The sequence below is a fragment of the Piliocolobus tephrosceles genome, chromosome 12, assembly GCF_002776525.5.
Source record: "Piliocolobus tephrosceles isolate RC106 chromosome 12, ASM277652v3, whole genome shotgun sequence".
Lineage (NCBI taxonomy): Eukaryota > Metazoa > Chordata > Mammalia > Primates > Cercopithecidae > Piliocolobus > Piliocolobus tephrosceles.
The window spans coordinates 111,779,175-111,792,003 of NC_045445.1; the positions used below are offsets into that span (position 1 = coordinate 111,779,175).

At 34.4% G+C, this 12,829-nt stretch overlaps 1 protein-coding gene across 1 annotated transcript in view; it reads right to left on the reverse strand.

The window, feature by feature from the left end:
• CFAP47 (cilia and flagella associated protein 47) overlaps nucleotides 1-12,829 on the reverse strand; it is a 409,569-nt gene that overhangs the window by 74,821 nt on the left and 321,919 nt on the right. Inside the window, 1 exon segment of the mRNA XM_031936608.1 lies at nucleotides 5,231-5,329. Coding sequence (XP_031792468.1) covers nucleotides 5,231-5,329 — 99 coding nt within the window.

The window sequence follows — 12,829 nt, forward strand, 5'->3', positions numbered from 1 at the left end:
AACTAGCCCAAGCTAATACAGCTTATCCATGTTACAGTCAAAAGAAGAACATAGATTATTTGACCATAATGCTCAGTCCCCGCACCTTGGCTACCTTCCTAAGGTTCTAGATCTAATTTTACGTCTATGTGTAGATTTGTAAAGTAGCACTTTATTCTCTAGTGCTACAGTATGTAACACTAGAGATGTAATAATGCTAAACCTCCAACTTTTTTTAAATGTTAGTCAGAGGATCCAGTACGATGTTACAGCTAATGTATTTCCACAAGTTTAATCTTGTTTCAGTAACATTTGATTCTTTCCTATTAAAAGAGAACAAAGAATATTGCAAGTCCTATAACTTTATTAGCTTTGTAGAAGGATGTCCTTTGAAATCACAATTCACCTACACTCTTGTCTCGTTTTTGGTTATTTGACCTAATTAAATCTGTAGACAAGATAACATTTCAAAGTGAAAACCTGGCAAGTTAAGATTCTTCACTGACAGAAATACCCTTTTCTTCTTCCTGTCTAGTTCTTGTCACCAGTTTTGAATGATAATGAAAGGAACAGTGAACTTTCTAAAAACAAAATGAAGTACTTTGCTATCTATAGTATATTATAAAACTCATTCCAAGGAAATAGTTTCTAGAAACATATTTGCTTAAAGGAATAAAAGGGCCATGAACCCTTTTTCCAATGGGAAAAATATAGTGTCAATGGTTAGAGCTCCAATCTAGGTCAACATATAACTACATCTAGATCTAATTTTACTAAACAACTTTATAAGCACAAGGAATTATAAAATTTCTGAAAGAAGGTAATATGAGAAATATTTACAGAAATTATTTTTATTCATGTCCTTTTGTAATATAGTGACTAAAATTTTTGTAAAGTCAGATTGACTGGGATGATGAATAGAGTGGCTGCTATTATGAAATGGAGCAGTAGCATTCACACTTGAGGAACATATGTTAGTTGTAACAGCTGTCACTCGTTCTCCCTTACTGCCTAATATTGAACAGAATTGAATAGAATGCATTGTCACATCATATGGCAAATTAGAAGGTGCAAGTTTAGAACTTCCCTGCTGAATCAGTTCATGAGAAAATAACATTTATAAAAGTGTATCTCTTGGCCAAATACATGTTTGAAATACATATCACTTTCTCTATCTAAAAATACACACAGCATTAGAGAGAGAGAGAGAGAGAGAGAGAAAAAAAAAAGGCCTAGGAAACCCTACCATAAAGAAACTTTGTTTAGCCAAGTATTTCTCAAATTCATTTAAGCATAGAACTTAGGGTTTTTATTTGTTTTTAATTATATTTTTGTAGCTATATAGTAGGTGTATATAACTTAGTTGTTTCTGTTTCTTTGTGTTCTTGTTTTTGCAACATACTTAGGTAAACACTGGTCAAGGATAAAGTAATCTTTTCAGTTCTCAAATATTCACCAAAAAAAGTTCTATGTTAATGTAGAAACATTTAGTTTTAAGGGTATAAATGCTTTGTCTGTTACATGATAGTATCCCTAGAGGTAATTTTTGTAATACCGATAGTGCCCAATGTCTTATACCAATAGTGATATAAGAAGCTAAGCTCCCATTTCTGTTGTACTCTTAATGTTTTATGTTCCTCAAATAAGTAGGAAAAACTCCTACAACTAGTATTATAGCATGTACAAATATCGGAGCAAGCAAAAACTTTCTATAAAATAAACAAACCCCTTTGGAGATCTTATTATATAGAGCAGCAGGGAGCACATTATGAACTGTCAAACACACGACATAGGCTGGTGTGCATTGTTTATCTTAGAAAGCAAGTCATGGCAGAAACTAGAGAAAACAATAAGGAATTCACCAAGAAACTGGTTTAAATTTGAAAAACTATTTTATGACAATAAGAAAAGCAGAAATTATAATAAACTACATTTAATTAATATTTTTCAGGCTAAAATTCTTAAAATTGGAACATAAATGTTGGTCTCTATGTTGCATAAAAATTGCATTATATATAACTACTAAATGTGGTATTTAAAATAAAAGTAGTTATTAGAAGGCTTATATTTTTGTTTTGTAAATATAGATTTTATTGACAGTCATAAATACTGTGTTTCAAAATAATGAGGAAATGAATGTCCCTGAAAAAGAAGTTTAAATACTATAAAGATGTAGTTGTCCCCAAATGTAATTGCCATTAAGTAATTATTGGGATTTGGGAGGGGCTTGATAAAAATGTATTATAATTTTTACTAGAAGAATAAGTAGGTAAGAGAAAATAAACCATTTAAAAGACACTAGAAAGAAAGAAAATAAGAAAACAAAACCATGGGGTTTAAACTGTATGGCACTGGCATTAGATCTGAAATACAGATGCATGGAAAAGTATATATATGACCTGAATATCAGATAAGTCACATTGCAACCATAAATAGCAACAAAATAATTATTATTATTCAAGAAAAAAATGGAAAAGTGGCCAATTGAGGGGCATTCAAATTAGGTTTTCATTACATAGCAAAACAGCACAATATAGATGAACTGAAGGAGAAAAGTTGCCCACCTACCTGTAACCATTTCCTCATTAAAAGCAAAGGAGAAGAAAAAGAAAATGTAGGTAAATTTTCAATTGATTTCACAATGTGGAACAACATTGAAAGTGTGGAATCAATGGAAGAAATGTTAAAAACAGAAAATGGTTCAAGTATTTAACGAATCAGTAAAATTAAGTATAAGCAGATGTATAAATAGTTGCCACAAATATAACAATATTATTTGACATGAAGGCAGTTTTCAATTTTTTGCTATTATAAAAAATGCAGTATCAAGTGTATTTATTCATACATTAACCATACTTTGAATATATCTTTGTTTTAATTTTTAATTTTTGCTGGTATCTGGTAGGTATATATATCCATGGGGTATATGGCATATTTTGATACAGGCAAAGAATGTGTGATAATCACATCAGGGTAAGTGGGATATCCATCACTTCAAGCATGTATGCTTTGTGTTACAAATAGTCCAATTATACCCTTTCAGTTATTTTTAAATATACAATTAAATTATTTTTTACTATAGTCACTTTGTTGTGTTAGGAAATACTAGAACTTATTCATTCTTTCTATTTTTTGGTACCCATTAACCCTCCCCTCTTCTCCTCATGGCCCCACCCCCACCCATTACTCTTCCCAGTCTCTGGTAACCATCATTCTACTCTCTATCTCCATGAGTTCGATTGTTTTATTTTTAGATCCCACAAATAAGTGAGAACATGAGAAGTCTATCTTTCACTTAACATAATGACCTCCAGTTTTATCCATGTTGTTGCAAATGGCAGTATCTCTCCCTCTCTTTCATGGCTGAATAGTACTACATTGTGTATATGTACCATATTTTCTTTATCCATTCGTCTGTTCATGGACACTTAGGTTACTTCCAAATCTGGGCTATTGTGAATAGTGCTGCAATAAACATGGAAGTACAGATATCTCTTCAATATACTGATTTCCTTTCTTTAGGGTATATACCCAGCAGTGGGATTGCTGGATCATATGGTAGTTCTAGTTTCAGTTTTCTGGGGAACCTCCAAACTGATCTTCACAGTAGTTGTACTACTTTACATTCCAACCAACAGAACTGGCATTACTAGGTCAAAAGAATTACAGTTGCAAAGTTTCTTTTAATACATTACAAAGAGTGCTTTCCAAAAACTATGTAGTAATTTGTATTCCCACAAGTACTATTTGATTATTCCAGCTTCACTATAGAAACATTAGCGATTGTAGTTCCATTAAAAGACAAAAACAAACTTAAAAAAAGGGAAACAAATCTAGACGGTCATTTTTAAAAATCACTATCTGATTATTAATGACATTGAATATATTTTAAACCATTTTTTGCCCATTTGTACTTTTGCTTTTGTGAACTGTTGTTCATATTCCTTTTAATGCATTGCAAAGAAATAGAAAGCAAAAACTTTGAAACACAAAAAGATTCAGGTATGCCATTAAGCAATGATTTTGATTCTTTGTAAGTTAATTTTTCTGAATTGCACTCTCCATAATTCAGTGAGAATAATAATAACACCCACCTGTCCCTTGAAGTTGTAGCAAATGAATTGAATTAATGACATTTACGATGTTTTTATAAATGGCTACAGAAAATGTAAGAGAAATTAACCCATTCTTATTGAAATGTTAGTAGTGGTTATTTATTTCATTTAGTATTTTTGTATTAATTATGTTAAGATAATTCATATATCATATTTACCAAAACAATTATGTTTTGTATTTTTAAAGCATTATCATTGTTAAGCAAATTCATACTTTTTTAGCTTTAGATTTTTAAGAAACTTTGTTAGTTCTTAGAATTTTTCCTACTCATCAATACACAGGTGGGGTGGTTAATATATAGAAGAAATAGATATAGGCTGGGCATGGTGGCTCATGCCTGTAATTCCAGCACTTTGGGAGGCCAAGTCACGTGGATCTCCTGAGGTCAGTAGTTCGAGACTAGCTTGACCAGTATGGTGAAACCCAATCTCTACTATAAATATAAAAATTAGCCATGCGGGATGCTGTGTGCCTGTAGTCCCAGCTACTCGGGAGGCTGAGACAGGTGAATTGCTCAAACCCGGGAGGCAGAGGTTGCAGTGAGCCGAGATTGCGCCACCGTACTCCAGCCTGGGTGACAGAGTGAGTCTCCATCTCAAAACAAAACAAAACAAAGCAACAGCAACAAAAATAGTCTCAAAAACAAAACAAAACAACAACAAAAATTCACACCCTGCAATAAATTCACAGTAAAACAGTAGTTAAAACTACTGATACTTTTTATTAGTATTAAAACTACTGATACTACTTTTTATTAGTATCAGTATACTACTTTTTATTAGTATCAGTAGTTTTAACACACTATTTATAATTTTCTGAAACCTTTCTTGACTCATATAACCATGTGTTAAGTGGTATGCTATTCAACCATGGAAAATTTCAAAGTTAAAATATTTGGTAAATCTTACTTATGTTCTGAGCAATTAAAAATAATACAAATGTAATGAATATATATATATGAAGGTTTTGCCATCCTTCCATGTTTTTCTGTCAGCTTACTAAAATTTGTTCCAAAATTTTAAAATTATATTTTTAATTTGTGTTAAATATTTACTAAGGCAATAGACATACATTTCATTATCTCTGAAATGCAACAACAAACAGAATGATAGAATGTAAGGTAGAAATCCTGTACCTTGTATTTCACTCACAGAACTAAATGTGAAGGCAGGACTCTCATAGATGAAGCTATTCCAGGACTGATCAATGACAAGATTCCTGGGATATTCCACACCTAATTAAAAAATAAAGAGATATTACACTTCAATGTCATATTCAAGAAGAAAAACAGCAGTGGAGATGGAAATAGAATAAAAATTATCCTCTAATAGGAAACTTTTAAGATGAATATCTTTCAAAGTATATTTTAAAATGAGATTTAAATTGCATTTTTGAAGAACATATTTAATAATATAAATGGCTTTATCTATGATGTTTAAAAAAATAAACTCATAAATTCTTGGAACTTTCAGGTGGACACAGTGGCATGTGCCCATAATTCCAGCTACTGGGGAGTCTGAGGCAGGAAGACTGCTTGAGGCCAAGAGTTCAAGGCCAGTCTGGGCAACATAGCAAGACCATATCTCTATATTTTAAAAATCTTCGAATTTTAATTTGAACTACTCATCAAGCAGATACTAAGAGTGAACTACTCAACAAGCAGATATTAAGAGTCTATTTGAGCCTGCTATTTAAAAATAGATTGTACTGATGAATACAGCTGGCCTTCTGTATCCATGGTTTCCACATCCATGGATTCAACCAAAGGCAGATTGAAAATCTTCAAAAAACAATGGATGGTTTCATGTACATTGAATACGTACAGACTTTTTTTTCCTGGTCTTTATTCCCTACATCATACACTATGACAACTATTTATATAGCATTTACATTGTATTAGGTATTCTAAGTAATCTAGAGATGATTTAAAGTATATGAGAGTATATGTGTAGGTTACATGCACACGCTCTGCCATTTTGTATCAGGGACATGGGGATCCACAGATTGTGATATCCTTGGAGGTTCTGAAATCTATCCACTATGGACACAGAAGGATGGCCTATATATAAATATGCACAAATAGACAACATTTATCCAATGTTAACAATAAGTTTAAACCAATAAATACAAAAATACGTTTATTAATTCTCTATTTAAAAGATAAGCTCTAATTACATTAAAAATATGAGTTGATGGTACTAAGTGGTTACATTTCAAATGTAAATATATATATGTTGAAGGAAATGCCAAAAGATGTTTACTAACAGTGGTATATGATAAAAGGGAAACATGTTTTGAGATCATTGTATATAGATCAGTGTTTCTAAAAGTGGAGTCTTCTGACAATCTGCATTGGAATAGCTTGTGATGGCAGTGCCTCACCCCAGCCCTTATGAATCAGAATAAATGAATGTGGACCTGGGAATATGAATTTTGATAAGCTCTCAAATATTGTTTACTGAATTTGGAGTGTTATTAATCAAGAATCAAATAAAACAAGTTTCAAATGTTAACATAACTTATCATCATCTAAAAGTAAAATAATTGTAAGCAAGTAGAGTCTCAGATTACTCACTTCAAAAATGGTTATAATTATTCTACATTTACTTTTTATTAGTACAATAACATTAACTATTTCTTATGAGCAAAATAAACTAAGACAAATAATCCAATTAAACTGAGTTATAAAGACTTAATATATTTGATACCCCAACTTCCCCGCCAAAAAGTCTCAAATTTCTCAATACTATTTATTTATTAATTCAAATGTTTTAAAAGTTGCATGTCTGAATTTGGGAGGGATGTTTAGGTTCCAGGAGTTTTTCTTACACCAATTTATCTTTCTTCTTAAGTATAAAACCATGCTCATCCTGACTGGCAATTTGCAATGATTACTACATATATTACATAAATATTTGTTCAACTCTGGATCTACTTTAGATAAGACTCGGAGGACCTCCAGGGATTTTCATAACTAATTCTACCATGTGAAATGAAATGCACTGTTATTTCTTCTCCATATCATGTAAGTGTGATTAACCTATAATTACGTGACATTGTGCACTTTATTACTTTACTGCTGGTGAACATCATGGCCATAATTAACCCAAAGCCAAAAAGAATGCATCACTGTACTTTGTTTTCATTGACTAATTCTCATATGAAAGTTGATATCTGTAAAACTAATATGTTAATTAGTAAGCACAGTTTTATTCAGTGCTATTTTGTTTTGCACCAATAAACTACCGATATATAAAACAGAATTCATTTTTATTTAAATATTTGAATCAGATCACTAATATTGCATTTAAATTTGGATTAAATAGAAAGTGAATAATTTCCAGACTATAGCTATTTTAATAGAAAAGTAATCAAAAGAGTTTTGTATTCATTAATTACTGATTCACTCATTTACACAACTTTTAAGTATATAGTCCATGCTGAGATTATACATATAGAGTTCCATACAAAATCAAAAACAATGAATGTATTTATGTGGGTGTAAGTTTGCAGATATATATACATATGTTTTCTCCACATGGGGGATAGTTTTGGAATGCACATACAACAGTTTCCAGCATGAAATAGATGCTCAATGACCGAATATTAAAAGACTGCTAACAAAGGTTTAGAACATTGAATGAAGACGTGTCCTTAAATGTGTAATATGTATAAATCAGCCCCTAATTTCTAATGTTTCATCTCAGTTGCTTACTTTCATTCATGGCTACCCTTTCTTTCTCTGCCTTTATTCCCATCTGAGCAGGGTCGAAACTTGAGAGATGCGGTCTTGGGTAGGGGACATAATTACGGATGAGAAAATACTGTGAGAATTGTGTCCATGGACACCAGTCACTAAGCGAGGGTACATGTCCAGGAAGCCAAAGCATGTATGTACACGACAGGATGTATGTACATGACAGGATGTATGTACAGGGTGTATGTACACACGGGACATATGTATGTGTACAAAGCATATATGTACCCAAGAGGAAGCCAAAGCATGTATGTATCAGGCAAAGCCAGTGTTGGATGGCAGAGTGAAAAAGAGGAGAGACAGCTGAGAAAATGTGAAATGAGTGGCAGTAGGGGCATTTCTTGGGGACTTTGGATGGAATGGAGGGAGGCCTGTTCCCCTAAGATCCAATGGGAGATGTCAAAGAGAGGGGCAAGTGCCATATTTTAGATCATGTAACTGGCTTTAAAACTACCATCTCTGAGCAGATAAAAAATTTGAGTGGTCCTAAAGAGGGCAGTCAGACACAATGAGCTCAACATGTTGTTCCACCGCTTACTCACTGTATGGCTTTGGGGAATTTTTCAGCCTGAGGTTTCTCATTGGAAAGGCAGGAATAGTGACTTCCAGAATTTTGGGTGGAGTTTGGGTACAGTCATGTTGATAAAGCTCAAGTGTGGTAACATAAAGGGATCTTAATAAATCCTAGCTGCCCAGACTATTTGAAAGCTATTCTGTAGCATCCTGCTCCTCATGGGATTCTTTAATGGTTTACTTGAGAGACATCTTTACTATCCTCAGGTTGTTTAGGTACCTCCTCTCTTGCCACCCTATCTTATTAATCTTTTGAAACTGGCATGGCTTCAAATATGTACGGATGTCTGAAACATTAACTTCTCTACACCTTGCCTTGGGTAATGTTCAACTGAAAGCTCTTTCAAACATTCACTCTGCGGGCTGGGTGTAGTGGCTCATAAGCCCAGCAATTTGGGAGGCCAAGGAAGGCGGATCACTTGAGGTCAGCAGTTCCAGACCAGCCTAGGCAACATGGCAAAACATCGTCCCTACAAAACATACAAAAAAATTAGCTGGACATGGTGGCACATGCCTGTGGTCCCAGCTACTGGGAAGGGTGGAGTGGGAGAATCACCTGAGCCCGGGAGGTGGAGGCTGCAGTGAGCTGAGATTGTGCCTCTGCACTCTAGCCTAGGTGACCAAGTGAGACCCTGTCTCAAAACAAAACAAAAAATTCCCCCCTGTTCCTGTTACAGGTTGCACATCTCCTTGCGTGAAGAGTTCTATTCCTAAGTTGGGTATATCACAAAAATATGAAATACAAAAAAAGATGAATTAGAATGATTTTTTAGAAAGTTGAAACAAGATTAGGAACACCATCTGCAGTCAAGGATGCGACACAGTATGGTCATGTCACTTACTTGGAATTTTCCAAGTCAAAATGTTTTCTTAGAAACCAATATACTGAGGAAAAATGTAGTGACATAATCAGGTTCCACAGTACAAAAACCAGACAATTGCTCAAAAGAGGCAACTATTCTTCCTGATACTAACAGCTGATTCTTAAAAAAGATTTCATTTAAAAAGATTGCAATGTAATAAGAAAGCATTTGATGTACTGATCTTCACCAGTACATCATGATGACCTCCTTAGAATATTTCTATGCAATCTGGTGTTATGGGTAAACGACATCACAAAACAGTGAAATTCACTGAACACAATTCTTAATGTGGTTGGGAGAGGGTGTAGTTGATTTCAAGTACTGGGCTTTTGGCTCCTTCTATTTAATCTGTTAAGTAGATTTCAGACCACTCACAGAAACAGATTGCAAGTCTTTCCTGTAATTCTTTACTAACTATCTCTCCACTCGAGCTTTTCAGTTTTATATATAACTAGGTGAACAGTTAGTGAGAAATTGTTCTGCCTGCTTACTGAGAAGCCATGTGCAAAGGTATACAGAAACCTGGCTTTGCGGAGTTGGGATTTTAATCTTACTTCCTTCACTTAATAGCTCTGTGATCATGAACAAGTTGCTAAGCCTCTCCATTAATCAATTTTATCCTCCTTAGAAACAGACATAATGCCTATTTCAGAGGGTTCCTGTCTTAGTTGGGGTTTCCTCAGAAGCTGTTATTTGGGACGTCACCTCAGGAAATGCTAGTAGGGAAGTGTAAAAGTGAGGCAAAGATTAGGACTACAATGAATGGTGTATTATAAAGGAAGTTACTACTGTGGATACATGAGGTTCAAGGCAGCTAGGGAACTCTGAGAGCCAGTGCAGAACACACATCTCAAAGGTATACTGCTCAGGGGAATGGGAACTGTTATATTTTTCCACCACTTCCTGTCATCCATAGGTTGAGGAAAAATTAACGCACTAGGGCAGCCAGAGGAAGTACCCAAAAGAGTTACTGGTGTTGGTAGCTGGACAATGGCCCAGACAAATACTAGTTGCATATTTCTTGTCCTGAGATAACATAAAGAATCACACACATGAAGTGCTCAGTATAGTCTTTATAACTGGTAACTGTTATGTATCCCCAGATTCAATCACAACTGTGCATCACCTGTTAAATTACAAGGGCACCATATGCCTTAACTGAAAGTTAAGTTGAAGGTCGGGTTCACACCCTCATGTGCAAATTGTGGAGCATAACAAGTATTTATGCTTGAGTGAAGGGCAAGCCACTCTACTAAGTAATTCCCTGTGAATGGTGCCAAAATTCTCCTTAGGAAATAATGGTAAGTTTGTTGTAATGCACAGACCAGTGTGCGCCCAAGGTGCTCAACGTCTTCTCCAAATAGCACAACCACAATAACATTTAGCATCGGACTATTTTAAGATGGATATAACAAAACACTCATCTTGAGTGTTAAAAATATCAGGAATATAGGTAAGCCTCTAGAAACATAGTTTTAGGCAACATAGTATAGCTGTCTGAAGAAAAAGTGGTCTGGACACATGAAACATTAAATATGTTTGCCAAAGAAACAGATTCTCAGGCTTTTGGGAAAACTCTAGGTATATATTGTGAGCTTTTCTGCTACCTGTGGTCATGGACTTTTCCACTGTTACTGGCTTAAATCTTCTGAGCTTTGCTTCTCAATTCCAGTTTTCCCCCAACCCATCCATATTCATCATCCACAAATAATTCTAGAGTCAGCATTCAAAATGCGGGCTATAAAGTACAGCTAATCTTTTGAAAACTCTCATTATCTAGAGGATAAAAGTTGGATTCCTTATGATAGTATTTAAGACTTTTTCAATACCCTAACATATCTCCTCTCTCTTTTGCCTCTCTCTCTCTCTCTCAGATAGATATGTAGATAGATGATAGATAGATAGAAAGATGATAGATAGATAGATGGGCAGATAGATAGATAGCATTAAAGAGTTTCACCTAAAACTGCCTCCTTACATATTTTAAGTTCAACCTAAAGGTTTCTCTGTACATAGAGAACTATAAGCTATACGGAACTGTAAACAGACTATAAGCCTACTCTTGTGTCAATCACTGAGGTTTGGCCAATCAGAGGTTGCCAACTGTTCAAACCATGTTCAAATAAGGCAAACTCAGAGCTGTAACCAACTCGGCTGTTTTTGTGCCTCCCTTCTGTTTTCTGTATGTCACTTTCTTTCTTCTGTCCATAAATCTTATACCACGTGGCTATGCTCGTTTCTGGGCCTACTCTGGCTTAGGAGGCTGCCTGATTCATGAATCAGTATTTGCTCAATTAAACTCTGTTGAACTTAATTCGGCTAAAAGTTTTCTTCTATCACTACAAAGACAGAGTTAGAAATATATAAAATATATAAATATCTTCAAATCCACTACTTTTTCCAAGAAGGCAGCATTTTTAGAATTTCAAACTGACTATCAAACTTCTGGGTTGCCCAATTCTCTGTCTTTTCTCCTGCTAATATCTTGGCTATTTCTATTTTTATTGCTTCTCCCAGAAATAATGCCTTTTGATATTCCAAAGATCTTTGGTACTTAGTTTCTACTGTGTTATCTCTAAGTTTTAGAAATTTGGGTATTTTATTTATGGTCCAGTCATTCAGCAGACAAGCATCAAAAGCCTGCTCTATCTTATTTGCTCAAGTTACTAATAGATCATGTCTGCAAAGATCTCACAAATATTGTGGGATTAACAAATATTAGCTACAATGAGTGTGACAAATATTTAACTCAAGCTATGTACAAGTTGCCATGCTATCCATAAGGTGAAGAAATCATTCCAGGATTTGCAGCTAATGGAGAGAGAGAGAGAGAGAGAAAAGAGGAATGCAGGATGCAGGATCTGAAATGCTGTGAGGTTCCTCACAACAGCAAGGAACCATTTGGTGAGATGACTCTTGTTATCAACTTGCCTAATAATTTTTTTTTAATTCTGTAGAATCGATAAGAAAATTTACATCTTCTTTTAAAAGCCAAAATGAGATTGCCTACTCCTATCATGAAATAATTTAAAGACATTTACAAATATTTAAATGGGAAGGTATTTGATATGGTTTAGCTTTGTGTCCCCACCACCCAAATTTCATCTTAAATTGTAACCCCCAGGTGTTAAGGGAGGAATCTTATGGGAACTGATTGGATTATGGGGTGGTTTATCCCATGCTGTTCTCATGAGAGTGAATGAATTTGTATGAGATCTGATGGTTTTATAAGTGTTTGATATTTCCTCCTACACACTTGATCTCTCTCCCCTGCCGCCATGTTAACACATGTCTGTTTTTTTTTTCCATCATGATTGTAAGTTTCCTGAGGCCTCCCCAGGCATGAAGAACTGTGAGTCAATTAAACCTCTTTCCTTTATAAATTACCAAGTCTTGGGTATTTCTTTATAGCACTGTAAAAATGAACTAATACAGTATTAATCTCTACTTTTAATGAGTATATTTTGCAAATATATTAAATATTTTAATTCTTCTCATCAGTCATGTTTTTCTGTAGACCCTGTTTTTCTGTAGATCAAAT